A 16829-nucleotide genomic window follows, 5' to 3' on the forward strand; every position below is an offset into this window, starting at 1 on the left:
GTGGCCGTTCTGCCCCATCCCGCTCCCTGTGGGGAGCTGCACCTGGGCAGGACGGTCCATGACTCTCTCTATTTGGGTCCCCAACTCCCCTTATCCCACTTGCCGCAGGCCCCTCCACACATGTCAGCTCCAGACGATTGCAGAGATAGCGAGCAATATCCCAATTAATCAGGGGCCCCGGCCCATCCCCACCCCCATCGATCACGGGTTTTGCGGTGTGCACGGCAATTGCTTTGCTTGCGCTTTTATCAAGCGGCCCCTGTCTCGTGGTCAGCTCTTCAGAGAGCTTGGAGTCCCTTTCAGATTTGGTGGTCGCTTCTCCGTTTCTCTCTCCCCCCCCCCTTCTTTCCTTTCTTTCCTTTGTTTTGGTCTTCCTCCCTCCCTTCCCCAGTGAGAAGAAGGACACCAAGAAGGAGGAAAGAAAGGGCTTGTGAGTGACAATGGCTGACGACCAAGACCTTTCAGAGGTGGAGATGAGCCCAGTGGGCTCTGAAGACCACCACTGCCTCTCACCAGGACCCTCCATGGCATCGGACAACTCCCCCCACCTCACCGGCTCCGGGAACGGGGAGATGGGGAAGGTCAAGAAGGAACAGCAAGACTCAGAGGCGGACGACGACAAGTTCCCGGTGTGCATCCGTGAGGCGGTCAGCCAGGTGCTGAGTGGCTATGACTGGACCCTGGTACCCATGCCTGTCCGGGTCAATGGAAGTAACAAGAGCAAACCCCATGTCAAGCGGCCCATGAACGCCTTCATGGTCTGGGCACAGGCTGCCCGGAGGAAATTGGCTGACCAGTACCCGCACCTCCACAACGCCGAGCTCAGTAAGACCTTGGGGAAGCTCTGGAGGTAAGAGCGGGCGGGCAGAGGGGGAGCACAAGGGCTGGGGTCTGGAGGTGTCTTGGAGAGGACTGCGCGGTCATGTGGAAGGATGAAGACTTAGTGGGATGGAAGCGGTGTCCCTTGAGGGGACCTTCTTCCCTATGGGGAGCCCCCTCGCAGGAGGCACAGTCAATGACTGGGGCAAGAGTGGTGGTTGGATGTAGTGAAGGCTTCCTCAGCAGAACTCACCTCCATCCTGGATGGCAGCCCTTTCCACATGTTTTCTACTAACCTCCCTGGTTGTTCCTGACCAGGACACTCCTGTCCTGGTCCTCTCCTGCCTGACTGCCAGGAGAGATCTTGTATTCTTGGTTCACCCTCTCTGTTGGGCCAAGTTGTGCGCTAGCAGAAACTGGGCTGAGCCCCATCCAACTTAACTCACTGGTGGCTGCCTCAAGCCTGTTTGAACTTGGGTCCCAAGGCCAACAGGGAAGAGCAAGTGGGAAAACAAGTTACAGCTGAGGAGGAAGGTCAGGGGAAGGGAGCCAGGAGGTCTGAGCCCTGCACCCGTCTTTCCCAGGATGGTCCCAGTTTTGGCAGGCCATGCAGGTGCAGCGAGATGGGCAAGGAGAGACCCTACTAGAAAGGGTGGCTGAGGCTTAGCAGAAAGGATGAGACCTGCAACGGCTCCGGTCTTAGCACTCCCTCTTGCAACACGCTGGCTCAAACCGTCCCCATCTCCCTTTGCACCCAGAGAGACACCCTCCCTTTTCGCTAGCACGCACACACTCGTCCCTCTGGCCCCATCAGTTGTTGCGCCCATTTTCATTTTGGCTTCATGCAGATCCCTGGGTCCTTCACGTACCCTCCCCAACCCACCCTCCTTCCTCCCGCAGACCGACAGGCTGCCCCGATTCACCGCAGCCAGCCCGTGGGTGTGCAGACAGCCGCCGTGCCCAAGCCAAGCATGTCAGGCTGGCCGTGCCACTTCTTTCCCATCCAACCGTCTCTGCCAATAACCCCACTAGCCTGTTATAAACACTTTCCACCACAAGCCCCCAGCACCATCCCCTGCCTCGCCTCGCACCAACCAACATGAACCAAGGCTCGTGCAAACGGTCCCTCTCATTCTCTCTCCTGCCCTGACAGCATTTCGTGCAGGAAGCCCTCAACCTTGGGTGGGCCAAGAGACCTTTTTCCAAGCAGAAGCACAACACACCCCGTCCAGCAGCTGATGCCAAGGTCTCCTCCTGGCTTCAAACCTTCTTGCTCACAAGGAACTGAGCCCTTGGGCATTGGCTTCTCCCTCTGCTACGCCAGCCCATTCACCTTGGCCCGTCAGTGTCTACTGTAACCCCAGCAAAGGGATTTCTCTGGGAAGTCGAAGGCAGGGCGTGATTGCCAATGTCTCATCTGATCCTCTTTCCCGCTTTGTTCCCCGCTCCCTTCCCTTCCCTTTACCACAGCACTTGCTCCTGCCTGGGGCTCTGCTGACAGCCTCTGGACCAGGAATCTGTGTTGGAAGAGGGGGTGTGTGTGTGGGGAACTCACCTTGTTTGTTCCCAAAGTGTTAGGTCAACGTATCGTTACTTTATTGCAAAATTTTGCCAGATTTTAGAGCAACAGCCTCCCTCCGGATGTTGCATTTCCCTTGAAATCATAGCAGAGCAGTGAAACACTCCATAGGTACCGCGTTCAGAGCGCAGGGAGACGCAGCCCCCGGTCCGTGACCACATTCATGCACCCGAATGCCTCCCTGCTCCCAGGGCACGGCTCTCGCCGCTGGCCCCACGGGACCCTGAGCAGGGCCACGCTGCCACCAGTCCATGGTCAGCGTCCCCGGGCGTTTCTCGGGACACCATCAGGCCAGGGAGCGTGGGTCAGGCAGAGAAGTTTGCAGGATCGGTCCTGGGGTTGTTGCGTGCTGCTGGGTTTGCCATCCGGCTGCTCTGCTTGAACAGGTCCCCCCTCGGAGCAGAGCTCGCGCAGGCTGCAGCCCTCCGAGCCGCGACAGCCCTTGTGGGGACTGTACGGAGTCCAGTAACCCAGAGTAAGCTGGGTTATGGGTGCAGTCGGTGTCTGGCCTGGGTAGGACCACGTGTGTGTGTCTTTCTGTGAGGCTGGGGGGGAAATACCAGCCCACAAAACTCCAGAGGAGGTGGCCCGAAGGTTACCAGGATACTAGCCCCCAGCCTTGCCTTCCAGCCACAGCTGGATCTTCCTCCACTGAGGTTCCCACTGCCCTCATCTTCACTGTCCCCAAGGTATAGCTCCGACGTTTCGGTACAACTGCGAGCGGCCGGGTTGAGCTCTGGGCGGCTTAGTCCCAAACATCTGATGAGGGTCCCTGCAAAGGGCCCTGGCTGTTTGCATATCCCCACCCTTACAAGTGGCCACCTTACAGCCTACATCACTAGTCGCTGTGGAAAATGTGGGTGACGTTTCCACATGGGCTGCTCTGAGCTTATCCAGGTAAAAGGCATGTTAGGCAGGGAGATGAGCGCTGGCGAGCATGGCGGCTGCCTGCAGACCACCATTAAACCAAGCACGTCCCCAGTGACTGGTGCTGGGTGGGGACAGCAGAGGCTGGGGCATCTTGAAAGGCAGATAGATTGAGCGGTAACCCCAGTGCCATCCTACGTGCTCCTCTGCAAAACAGGCTGTAATGGCCTGTGGTTTTTTTTTTGTTTAAGCCCGGTTGTTTGCTCTGGCTCTGTGCCCTCCATGGGCCCCAGCCCTCATTGGGAAGGGCTGCAGGACATGCCCCAATGGCCGCGGTAGCCGCCTGGCCCCAAATGCAAATGAAAGCCCAGGGGCCTTTCAGCCCCATCCACCTCCATCTGTATCCATTTGGGGTGCATGAGGGGTGCAGTCAACAAACCAAATGTACTAAAAAAGAAAGGGGAGGTTTTGTGCTCAGTGGTCATGAAGTCTCGCCTTGGCTGCTTTCCTTCCCCGGGGTGGGACAGAGAGCAGCTCTCAAATGGTGGCCAGCTGCTGAAAATGTCGGCATGACTCTCAGCCAAAATGCCAGCCAGCACCACCTCCGGGGCTGAAAACAAGCGGGGCATGGGCAGAAGGGGAGGAAGACCTGGCAAGGGAGGGCGAGAGGACCCGATGGAGGGATCTTTGCGCAGGGGTGGCAGCACCCAGGGAACAGGGTCATGCCCACAAAATCCAGGACCGTGGACATGTAGCAGCACCCACCCAGCTGCTTTCTGCTCCCAGCCAGCCCTTGCCTTGCGTCAGCCCCAATGCCCAACCCCATACCGCACTGATTCATGCCGATAGCAGCTGAGTCCCGGCACAGGGTCAGGCCTCTGGCCGCCGAGCCAGTCGCCTGGCACGCAGCGCGGTGCAATGCCAGGCGGCAGGAGGGGAGGCTGCGAGAGGCAGGGAGAAAGATTTTAGCCCTTCGTTCTCCTCCCGGATGCTGGCCCCTCTCCCCTCGGCTTGGGGGTGAGCATTCGGTGTTGGGGAGGGGGGCAAGGGCTCGGTTAAGCCCCATGAAGGGCTTTGCTCCGTGATCCATAACTTCTCTGCCCGTGCGAGATTCCTTTGCATTATGGCCTGGGGAGCACTGGGGGCAGGAGGGGGAGGGCAGGAAGCAAGTGAAATCCAAATCCCCCCAAATCTCCTGGCCTTTGCCTGCTCGCACCAGTTTCACTTTGCTAAAGCCGATTTGAGCTCTGATCCCAGCGGGAGGGAGGACGGAGCAGGCAGCCTTGGAAAGGAGAAGGCAAAGACGCAGGGAGTGGACTTGCCGCTGTCCTGCTGGCGGCACTGCCCGTGGGCTGCTGTCAAGGGGAGGGGAGGGGAGGCACTTGGGCATAGCTCAGAGGGCAGGGATCTGACTCCTGCATAGCCCTGAGTGGCTCTGGTTCAGGCCATCCATGAGACATATCTGAGGGGCTGACCTTCAGTCTCTGTGGGAGTCTCCGCTCTGAGCTCGCCATGCAGTCCACCCTGCAGATCAAAGCTGTCTGTGCAGCCTACAGCCCTCTCGCTCCGCGAGGTGCCCGCATAGAAAGAGACTTTTCATTCCCAACCACAGCATCTTATTAGCTTTAGCACCATCTGGGCTGGGAGTGCAGGAACGCCAGAGCCTGGCTGCCTTGTAGTGAAGTCGTGGGTTGCAAGGCTGCAGGTTTTGCCTCTATTCTCCATCTCCCATGGAGATGGGCCGTTCTGCAAGAATGAAGGTTTTGCCAAGGCAAGGTTGCCTCCCAGTCCACAATGCCTACAAGACTTGTCCATGATGTCCCTTTGGATCCCTTGGAGGGCCATCTGGTGCGGTGCAGGCTGAGGGATTAGAGCCCTCCAGGATGTGTGAGTGTGGTGTATGGTGGCGGGAGGGTGACAGGAAAGCTAGTCTTGGATTCACAGTGGCTCAGTTGCTTTAATCTCCAGGATTAAGGCAGTGGAGGAATGTGGTGTGTGGCCGCGACCTGCTCAGGCTGCCTGGAGTGAACCCAGGTCAGAACCGTAACGGGCTCCAGCCTGTGCCACACACTTTCTGGCTGCTGGCCGACGGGATGCACAAGGAGCAGGGGGAAAGGGGGTGCTTAGGAACCAACGCATTACTTGCTGGCAACCCCTTTGATCCCCTGCCAGATTTATCTGTGTGCTCCTTGAGCCATGCCTCCTCTTCGTCTTCAGTTTTTCAGGCCAGTTCAGGCCTCTGTATCTTCCTCAGTGCCTACAGCTTAACAGAACGGGTCACTTTTTAGTGCTAAGGGCTTCAGAGGTACCAAGGTACTGGCACAGCCCAATTCCCAGGTAGTTCTTTTGTTGGCGATAAAAAGGTGTGGACATCTCATAAATGGAATGTTTTTTGCTGTTTGGGAACCCTGACATTTCTAATGGCTGTTGGAGTTGCAAGTCACGGGAAGACTAGTCCCTTCTGAGAACACTGGTTTCTGGTTGGAAGCAGGATGACCTTGAGTCACAAGAATATTTGAGGGGAAAATCATAAAATGAAACTGAAGATGCTTCTAAAGGCTTAAGCAATGAGGTTGATCTCATCTTCCAAGTGCTCTGAGCCATCCTGCCCGCACATTTCACCATTTCCTCAGAGAGCTATCTTAATGAGAGCAGCCCATGATCTGGCAGGAATACAGAGAAGAACCTCACATTTCTGCAGTCCATTTCATCCAGAGACCAAAGCTCATCTATTTCTACAAAGCTAGCAACTAAATAGTAGCAGCTAAATTTTTTGCAACCATCGGCTAAGTTCAGGAAGGGCTGGTCCTTTGTGCTTCAGCCTTTTGCATTATCCATGTCTAAGGTGAGCAGGGGCTTCAGGAATAGCAGAACACAGTTTGCCCCTTCAAAATTTTCTGTAATTCCCTTTTAGGATATTGCAAGATGCTTAAAGGCCCAGCAAGCTCCACGCAGCAGCATGGGTACCGTAAAGCCAACACCAGTTGCTGCCATTTGTGCTCAGTAGAGCCTCAAACTTGGAGCAGAGCCTATGAAAGGGTGGGAGATTAAACTGGAATAAATAGAGCCTGGGGAAGAGCAAGAGACATGTGGGAGGCAGCGCTACAGGGTAGCAAGGGTGTGCCACACTGCCTTAGTTGAAGGATGATCCCAACTGCCCTTAATTTGCCCAAAGTCTTTGAATGCAGCTTGTCCAGCCTTATTTTACATGGCTATGAAAGGCTGCACTTTGCCTTTGGGCAATGCAAGAGAGGGTGTTGAAGTTACCAAGGTGAGAAGCATCACGCAGCTGGGGAAGGGGGACACAGTGCTGGCACCAACCAGTGTCAGGGCTTAATAATTAACAAGGAGGAAAACATTGCTGGTTCCACTGAAACACTTCCAAGCTCTTCCTGTTGTTCTGGGAAACACCCTCAATGGGGCAACACCCTGACTTCTGGATTTACACGCTGTGTCCCACCATACTGTGTATAGGTGTTGTTTTTTTTCTAATGTACCTGCCCCTCTCCTTCCCATCTTCTCTGCTTTACCACCTTGGCCTCTGCAGGCTGTTGAACGAAAGTGACAAGCGACCCTTTATCGAAGAGGCGGAGAGGCTGAGGATGCAGCACAAGAAGGACCATCCTGATTACAAGTACCAGCCCCGCCGGCGGAAAAACGGGAAGGCCACGCAGGGCGAGGGCGAAGGCCAGGTGGAGGGGGAGGCTGGCGGGGCTGCTGCCATCCAGGCCCACTACAAGAACACCCACCTGGATCACAGGCATCCTGGCGAAGGGTCACCCATGTCCGATGGTCATCCAGAACATTCCTCAGGTGAGTCCTAGTTCTCCGTGAACCTACTGACAGGTTACAGCCAACTCAGAGGCTCAAAAGAGAAGTCATCATGGTGAAAGCCTTAGCCATGTGGCTCACACCTTTCTTGTGACCCAGTAAACTCTGCTGGAGTCAGCAGTATAGGGACGTGCCCAAGTTTCATGGGCACTTGCATTCCTCTGGTCAAGCAAGGTATCGTTGCACCCTCCCTCTTTTTCCACAAGATGATATAAAAATGTTTGGTTTTGGCTGGCAATTTCTCTCTCCCTCCACTGAAATCTCCAGCTGGACAGCTGCTGGTACACTGGGAGGAGTGGAGCTGAGCTGTGTATAAAGCCATGCAGAAAGCAGTAACTCACCTCTTCTCTCCCTTTCCTCCTCAAAATGTTTTTCACATTGCAGGTCAGAGCCACGGGCCCCCCACACCTCCTACCACCCCTAAGACAGAGCTGCAGGCTGGCAAAGCTGACTCCAAACGAGAAGGGCGATCCCTGGGGGAAGGGGGAAAGCCACACATTGACTTTGGCAATGTGGACATTGGGGAGATCAGCCATGAAGTGATGTCCAACATGGAGACCTTTGATGTCAATGAGTTTGACCAATACCTGCCGCCCAACGGACATGCTGGCCACCCAGGCCATGTTGGGGGCTATGCAGCAGCAGCAGCTGCTGGCTACGGCCTCGGGAGCGCCCTGGCTGCAGCCAGCGGACACTCTGCCTGGATCTCCAAGCAGCATGGAGTCTCCTTGTCCACTGCCACATCATCGGTGGTGGACTCCAAGGCCCAGGTGAAAACGGAGGGGTCCACCCCTGGAGGTCATTACACTGACCAGCCCTCCACCTCCCAGATAGCTTACACATCCCTGAGTCTGCCCCACTACGGTTCGGCCTTCCCCTCCATCTCCAGGCCACAGTTTGACTACCCCGACCACCAGCCCTCAGGACCCTACTACAGCCATTCCACCCAAGCCTCTGGCCTCTACTCTGCCTTCTCCTATATGGGACCTTCCCAACGTCCCCTTTACACTGCCATCTCTGATCCTGCACCCTCCGTGCCACAGTCCCATAGTCCCACACATTGGGAACAGCCTGTGTATACGACTCTCTCCAGACCGTAGGGAATGGGGAACGGTGACTGAAGCAGCGATGGAAAGGCTCCGAAGAATCAGCACAGGCAGAAGAGCCTCCGAACTCCGAGCTCACTCAGTGTCATCCAGCCAGCAGAACCCACTGAGTATACAGAAGTGCCTTTCTTGACCCCGGCTATCGCTGGCTCACCCGCCTAGAGGAAGGTTTTTCGTCCTTTCACCCTTTACCAATTTCATGCAGGCCATGCAACTGGCTTGCAACACCTTATTGGCCTTCTAGATGAGGAGGATTCTAGACATGGAGTGACTGGTCCGTGGTGGGTTTCGTTGTGCGCACCCTGGACTGTACTATGAGAGGGACTGTCCTTTCCTTCCCCTCCCCAAACTGCTCCAGAGAGTTAGCAAGGGTTTCCAACAGGCCATGATGGCCAACACTTTGTCACCTGCTGCGGGTGAAGAGTGGTTGTTCAGCCTTGGTGAACATGCTACGGGAGGAGTAGTAGGGAGGACAGAACAGCTGGCTTCCTTGCGATCAGCGTCGTGCAGCAGTCCTGCCTAAGATTCACACATGCATGAATCTTGAACCCCGTTGGAAGACCAACCTACGCTTGCTTCCCTGCTGATTTCCACAGCTGCATCCTAGCTTTTGTCCCTGCCTCTTCTCTCCATCCTGTCTCTGTTTAATCCCACACTCTTTCCTGCATGGAGATTTTAAGGCTTGCCTGAACTACGTGTACGACTCAAGAACTGCATTATCGGTCTTTGTTACTGATATCACAGCCTGTATGCACAGGTGCATTCATGTATGGAGGTGCAGGAGAGGTGGGGAAGGACCAATGAATCATTAAGGTGCTGTGGGTGAATCCTCCCTTCTTACAATTACTCTGTATCATTCATTTATGTCTGGCATTTCTGGTATCTCAGTCTTTTCTAATCTCTTCAGCGTCCCAAACAACCTCTGAGCAAACTTGGTCCTTGCTCTTTCATGTCTGACTGTGCCTGCCTGAAATGAAGAGGCACCAAGAAAGCTACTATGCACTTGCCAACACCCCGAGTTGATTCCAGTACTCTATTTGAACCCCCACTCCAAACTCAGGCTGATGGCGTGTGCATCCCCGCTCGTTTGTTCATCATGTCTTCCAGTCAGTCAACACCTCCCTCCTACCTACGCTGAGGATGGAAAGATACTCTTGCAGCTTTAAGCATGGTAGATACGCACCCAATCTTGGGTGAGTATAAAGAAAAGCAGCCTATTTAGGTGCAAAGGAATTTGTTTTCCCCTTTGGGTTTCAAATGGGAAACGATCAGCTCTTGCAGTCAGATCAACCTCCTTTTTTCAGCCCAATGCCTGAGGAAAGTCTGCTTACTTCTCCTTTGTCACCTCCAGGACTGGGGTGGTTTGTCATGCCAGGGAGTGAACTGGCACAAAAGTTGCTGCAGGAAAAGATGACTCCTGGCAATTGATCACAGAGACGTGTTGTGGGACCTTACAGTGGATATTCGAATCTAGAAAGACAAAATACTTTGACCAAACATGAACTGTGATCGGTGCCACTGTATCCCCCTGCTGATATGACTGTCAGATGCCCTTCCTGCCACCCTTAGCTATGGATGACTTATCCTTGTGGTGTCTGAAAAGATCATGTAGAATGTTTGCTCCTTGTACGCATGTAACCTCTTCCAGCTCTGTCCCCTTATTTATGCAAGTAGCACCTTCCTCCCCCACCTCCCCTTCCCCAGTCTCTACGCTGTCCTAGCACCATTAACTCCGCATTAAACATATGGAATAATAAACTTAAAAGTTTCATTTTCATGTGTCTGGGGGTTTTTTGACCTCTTTCCTGCAAGTCTCTCTTTTTTCCCCCCCAGTAAAGTAAATGATGGGTCACACCACCACCACACAGATCCTGTGCACAGCCTTCCTCTGCCTGTCAAGAAGAGGACACAGGCGGAACTCTAACAGGCTTACCAGACTCCTTCACAGAGATGAAACTCATCTTCTGTTCACACCCCAGCACCAGCCATTTCTTCAGTGAGAAATGTAGTAACACTGATCCTGTTCTTCAGCTACGATTCAGCATGTGCAATTAAGAGCAGCACTGTTTTGCATGTGCTTCACCCAAGAATTTCTTAGTGTGATTGTTAATGCTCTCCATAATAGGAGTGTGGGGTTTCTCATCTTGTTCCTCATCAACCAGGTGGCAGACAACATACCTTTAAAAAAAAAAACCCTCCCCACATACACAAACTTGTGTATTTCAGAAGCAACCATTAGTTTCTCTGTAGAAACTCAAGCCCCCGGCCTCTCACCTTCCACAAGCAAGAACCTAAATACAAACACTCACACACAGAGAGTGTATTCAAGAATAGATGTATACATCTTCTTACTTATTGAAAAAGATATCCTGGGGGTAGTCAGGTCCTGGCAGGCTATGTGAAGCTGTTTGGAAAGAAAATGTACAGCAGGTATCGGTCTGCTTAAGAACATCTCCCAAAGCCAATGGTAGTAGCAAGGTAGGATCTCAATTAACACAGAGACTCCACAACAATTACAAATTGATTTCAAAGGGTTTCAGTGCTGACACATGTGATCAATCCAGTAAGTTTGTGTTCACCAAGCACTTTATGGGTCAGTAGAGTAAGCAGGACGTCTAGGAACTATGGAACGGTTCAAAGCTTTTTAAAAGTCACAGCACTATTTGGATGAAATCCTGTATAGGGCCAAGAGCAAGCAGAATCGTTTAATGGATCTAACAACGGTGATGCCAGCTGAAGAGTTCCATGCAAAATAGGACTGTTGGCCATTCACTGAAGAGGAGGAGAAATCTCCACCCCAAATTACAGGCTGTGGGAAGAGTCCAGAAGGGAATGACTGCACTGCTGTGCAGGTCAGGAGCAGACCCGGAGGGGTGAAGAAGGGAAGCCATGGTGGAGTTCAGAGTAGGAGAGCTGATCACAGGGGTGGGAGAGAGAAGGGACATGGTGCGGATGAACAGAAGAGTGGGAAAAGAAAGTTCTTAACCACACACAAGTACCCTTCTCCAGCTCTTCAAAAAACAAATTAAGAAAGTGAGTGGGCTCTGCCCCAATTATTCTGTAGTGGAAGGGGATGCCTCTTATCATTGAGGAGAGTCCTCACAACTAAGACAGGTCTGAGAAAGCTGCTGGTAATAGAGGGGTTAACCACTCCTCCTGCAGCCTAGCAGGAGTTGGCCCGGCATCCTTCCCTATCCCTTTAATCGTATCTGATACAGATGCAAGGCTGGGGAGGGGAGGTGGGTAGGGAACAAAGAAGCCATTTAAAAAAAAAAAAAAAAAAAGGACAAGAAAACGACCCCCGCTCCATGGCGGACGCCAAAACTGCTGCACAAAGGCACCATTTCAGGGCTGAAATTTCACCGCACCAACGTGATTAAAGGATTCCATGGAGGGTGGGGGTAGAAGGCTGAAGGCCACAGTGCTGCAAATTAACCTTTTCTTGGTAAGGATGGCCTAGACCAGGAAGCACTTGTGTTCCTCACAATCAGCCCCCTCCCTACACCTGCAAGCATCTCCACATTCCCTTTGACCTGTCATTTTGCCCAGGGACCCACTTAGCTCTTGCATTCTCATCTCCAAAGCCAGCCCCTCCTGTGCACACCATGAGAGGAAGGATGGACAGGTGCTTTTACAGGAAGCAGTAAGAGAATGACATTCATGGCTGGTTACATGAGCTGAGTTCCCAGGCAGGTGGATATAAACTCCCTTTGGGACATGGATGCTCACCTGCAGGCAGCGACCACACATACAGCATGGAGAATGGATGCTTTATATACACAAGTCTTAAGACAAACTAGCTAGGAAGATTCTTCCCGGAGCAGTACAAGGACAAAAATCAATGTAAAGTAAAAACCACATTTACCTTCCCTCTTCTTCTCTGAATAAAGAGAAAACAAAAACTCCAGGGGCACTTTCTAAGAAGAAAATTTGGAAAAAAAAAAACCTCAATGTGTTTTACGTAAGAGCTCAGATGTTCCTCATGCAGAGCAAGAATCTTTAAGCACAGAGAAGATCAAGAAATGAAAACCAGGTAGTGGCTGGCTGGAAGGCCTTGCAGATTGCAATGCATCTACCCAACTCACCTTGATTTGAGCAAGGGGTTACAATTTTTCTCCTCCCTGCACATCAGAGGTAAGAGTGCAGGTACCTTAAGGAGACAAATCACCAATCTTTCATCACAGTACAGATTAAAGGAATGCTAGGGTTTAACTACTGGTGTGCCACTGTATGGTCCACAGGAGTACATACAGCTGAGATGGCTGGAGAGCACCCACAAGCCCAGGACCATCAGTTCCACCACGTGTCAGAGAACAGTCATAAAAGGAGCAAGTGTGGCAACAACCTAAGACTGCTGAGCTGGTGGGACTGCGAGTGACAACCCTGCTTCCGGCTGGGGCAGTGCCACTGAAAGGGGATCCCCACCTCTGATAAGCAGCAGGAGCAGGGAAACAATAGGTGATTTGATGAGAGCTGCTCTACGATACTCCTGAGAAGCCCCACAGCCAGCCCTGGCCACAGAGGAAATTGGGGGTTTCCACAGCAACCTGCTGAGGGCACAAAGGCCCAACTGTCTAGGGAGAAGCAGTGGAGGTGTCTCAGCACTCTCGTTTTAAGAAGGAACAGGGGTGGAGGGATGGAGTCTTTCTGAAGCCAAAGTACCTGCAAGCACATTTTTGTACAGCAGGAGCTGAATTGGCTATCGGGCCTATAACTGGGGAGGAGTGGTGCTGGAGGAGGAGGAAATAGTTACCCCAGTCTTTAGCCTAGCTAAAAGGTACGACCTTTGCAGTTGAAGAAAAGCTGCAAGAAAAGCATGGCACTTGGCTCCCTAATCTTATTAATATAGCCCATGACACAGAAAAAATAATGACCAAGCTGGTAGAGAGAAGTAAGAAAGTCTTCTGTTGGGCATGTAGGACCGAGACGAAGGCCAAGGTGGGAGTAAAAAAAAACATTAACAAACAAAAATCACATTTAACTTAAAATGGGGAGATTTATAATTTATTTACACAAATATAAACAAAAATAGAAACATCTCTGGAGACGGAAAGAACCAAAACAATGGCTGGAAGCTGATCAGTCTGTGATAATTAACTCATCCACGCCCCAGTCTTCATAGCTCCCATCTGGCAGGTAACGACGGATGATTATGGGGATCTTGCGTGCTCTGAAGGGAGGACAGAGAAGTGAACAGAAATGCCGGAGCTTTCACTATTCCACTTCAGCAGGCAATGGGAACTGTCATGCTTAGCGGCTTCAGTAAGCTCATCAGGTTTAACTGAGAGATCTGTGTAGCACCAGTGATTTGGTATTATATCATAGAGGGAAGTCCAAACAACCTTCTCTCTTTTGTAGGTGCAAAGCACTGAGCACCCTTAGAGTTGAAACAACCAAAGACCTACAGAAGGTCAGCCCTCTGTTCTGTGTAGGAAGTGAGCCCTGTGATCTGAACCCACTGTGAGACAACACCGAGTATCTAACACAGATATAGGGAGAAAAAAATTAAAATCAAGGGACTTGAACAAATCCACTTTGTTTGACGGAAGACTTTTCCCCACAAGATACTACAAAAGCAGCAGAATTCTGAGAATGTTTATGAAAAAAATAGTATTTACAGAGTGTTTTGCACCCTGAGAGCATCAGTTACATTTTAAGGATACATGAAATAGGGACTATTTAGGGACCCAAACCTCATACAGCTGGGGTGGAGCACAGCATCTGCTAACAGTGCAGATGGAACAGTGGTTCCAATCAGAAAGCAAGAAAATGCTGAATACAATTTAACTTAATGGAAGTAGATTTAAGTCAGCAGAATGTAATTAGTCTGGAATCTAACCAGGGCATCAGGTTTCAGCCATATCAGACTTGAAAAGTAACACAACTTCTTTAATGATCACATTCAGGGCCATTGTTTTTCCAGTAGCAAAGTAGGTCTCTCTTGCCAGGAATTGCAACTGAATTTTGGCACAGAACAGGATGCCACTATACTTTGTCACACCCCGACTTACTTTCTAGAGCTCATGCTCAGACCGTGACCAGAAGCAACTCAGACTGAGCTTGGAGATCTGACAGGAACATGACCTAAGGAGCTTCTGGCAATGATAAAGGAAGCTGTAATAGATATAAAGGCTGCAAGAGCAACTGCAATGCAATGAGAAACTGAGGGAGCAGAGGGACAAGTTCAAGAACAGGGACTTAATTAGTAATGGAGTCCAGCTGCTCTCCTTGAAGGATACCTGCATGTAATCTAGGTCACCGACCATGCAGGCAACCTGTGGGCCAGCAGGGAGCTCTGCTGTGGAAAGGTGGGCCTGTAAACGGTAATCCAGAAGCTGCTTCTGCTACAGTCAAAAAGGATTTATTTATCTTTCTGTAAGCAGGTGATGTGTCTCCCTGCAAGCACAAGGGTGCGGGAAAAGAACATTCTTCACAGGGTCTCCACACCACCAGCCTGAGCCTTATATTTTGCCAGCACTTCATTTGAAGACAGGTCTGTTCGGATGGATACTTCAAATCAGTTCCATTCAGGGAATTAAACTGATTCCAGGAAGATGAGGACCTTGAGTTCTCATCACAGAAATAAAGAACATTTGGACTCAGAAGTAAAAGAGGTCAGAGCACTTCTAATCATCAGTACTTTGCACAAGCAACTAGGATGGGAAAGAGCAGCTGCAGAGAAGTCCCAAAGTGAAAAAAGGGAAGGCAACTGCAGTGCTCACAGTTAACAAGGGAAGACAAGGTTGTCTTGGAATAAGCTACTAAATGCTGGAATGAGGATAGGACTGCTGGCTTTGTGGAAATCAACACACTCACCGCCGAAGTGTGGGACTTACTTGAGTTCTTTCATGGCAATCAGCAAGGGGTCTGTCTCTCCTTCCAACTCCACCATCACAGGGGCACACATCCTGGGACAGAACAACAATCATTTGAGAGAACACACAGAGAGGGAAGAGGGACAGCTAAGTACATGCCTACCTATGTCACCTGGACAATGGCCAGCAACATAGAAGTGTGGGACACCACCTTGGCAAATCTGATTTGCTCTGTTATGCACTTCAGGAAGAAAATTCCAAGTGGTTAGACTGAGCTTTTATTTCAGTGTTGTTCTTGCCTCATTCATCAGCCTCTGCTGACCAGCTGATGCTCAAGGGCTGGTCAAATCCACACCCTTCTAGTCACCCTCTGCTTTACTTAAACATGAGGAAAAGAGTAGTTCTAAAATTAATCCAGTAAATAGGGTGGAAACACTGTAAAATAAGCATGCCTCCCACAGCTCTAGCACATCTTACATTCTGATTTGCTCACACCTTCCAGGCTTTGTTTGAGGGAAAGCAAGGAGCTGAGTTTAGGATGTGCTCTACCTCCAGGAAGAAAAAATTAAGTATTTTGCAGAGGGTTCTAACAGCAGAGCAGACATGGGTGACAGTATCCGCTGTTAGACAGTGGCGGCAAAGAAAGTTCACATTATGCATGGATAAGGCCACTGGGGGCTGCTGCTGGCCTAGGCTGGCTAGCTAGGTTGGCTAGGCTACCAAGCACTGAAGGCAGAATAGGTAGGTAAAGCAGAACCAGGCGCCACAGTGTTTTGGATTAAAGGCCTGGCATGGGCCTATCTTGCCTCACCCATTTTTCTGGCCTTCCACCAGTTGAAAAAATGTGCACAAAATAGCTTCACAGAGTGAAGACGGTGCAAAGAATAGCTTGGCAAAGTGATGATTAAGGGAAGATCTGACCACCACCTACAAGCTTCTAAACAGTGTAGAAGAAAGGCACTGTTTTGAGGGTGGATATAACCAAGATGAAACTCAGCAATGTGCTTTCAGACAAACCTTGCCACAGCCTCATAATCTTGCTTATAAGGCACTTTTTCAAAGAGCGCAAAAACTTTTTATATGTATTATTAAAACAAGTCTGGAGAGGTAAATGGCTAAAGTTGAGAACAGCCAGCCTTAAGAGCACATAAAGAATTTAAGTGGTATTACCTATAATAAATGAGGCACCACTATTCTAAACACTTTAAAAGACTTACAGCTTGTCACAATGCAACTGCACTTCACACAGAGTTCAGGCTGGCTACTCCATTCCCAATTCCTACAGCCCTGTGGTATCAACTGAAGACATTCTGAAGCATCCCTCACTCCAACCTTGGCTTTCACAAACCAGTTCTGAGCCTTCCAGCCCACATTGGTTCCATTATAAAACGCAGAAATCAGGATCAGCTTGTCACATTCCCCCCCGCCCCCATTTTGCCTGTGACCTAGAAAGGTTCATTGCAGCTGCTGAACGCTGCCCTTTCTAGGCACAAGTACCACAGTCTCAGCCATGGACAGACACAGGGACTTCACATGCAACTAAGAGCTCTGTGGTCCTGTGCTTCAGTGTTGAACCAAGATGTCGATCCACAAGCTCAGCAGTCATGTAAGGGAATACATGAGATCCAGGAGTTTTTAAGGAAGAAGGGAAGCAGCTTTAAGAGGGAAAGTAGAAGAAGCTGTGGTGATGCTCAGGATACAGAGTGAAATACTCACGCTATTTGGAGGGCACGAGTGCCCAGGACTCTGGCTCGCTCGTATTTGGTCATGTAGGGTGTAGTGATCCGCTTCTGGTTCGCCTGCTGCCGCTCT

At 51.0% G+C, this 16829-nt stretch overlaps 2 protein-coding genes across 2 annotated transcripts; one reads left to right on the forward strand and one right to left on the reverse strand.

Annotated features, from left to right (window-relative positions):
* Positions 1–439: 439 nt before the first annotated feature.
* On the forward strand, positions 440–9967 carry SOX10 (SRY (sex determining region Y)-box 10). Its single transcript, XM_010286447.1, has 3 exons — positions 440–850; positions 6813–7078; positions 7481–9967. The coding sequence occupies exons 1-3, from the start codon at positions 441–443 to the stop codon at positions 8194–8196; spliced, it is 1392 nt and encodes a 463-aa protein (XP_010284749.1). The 5' UTR covers position 440; the 3' UTR covers positions 8197–9967.
* A 3314-nt stretch (positions 9968–13281) lies between these two features.
* POLR2F (polymerase (RNA) II (DNA directed) polypeptide F) lies at positions 13282–16825 on the reverse strand (the record flags this gene model as incomplete). The annotated part of the gene is made up of 3 exons (XM_010286448.1): positions 13282–13372; positions 15039–15110; positions 16734–16825. Coding segments are annotated over 3 exons (255 nt in total), but the record flags the coding sequence as incomplete, so codon positions are not given.
* Positions 16826–16829: the final 4 nt, after the last annotated feature.

Source organism: Phaethon lepturus, unplaced genomic scaffold, assembly GCF_000687285.1.
Source record: "Phaethon lepturus isolate BGI_N335 unplaced genomic scaffold, ASM68728v1 scaffold20984, whole genome shotgun sequence".
Taxonomy (NCBI): domain Eukaryota; kingdom Metazoa; phylum Chordata; class Aves; order Phaethontiformes; family Phaethontidae; genus Phaethon; species Phaethon lepturus.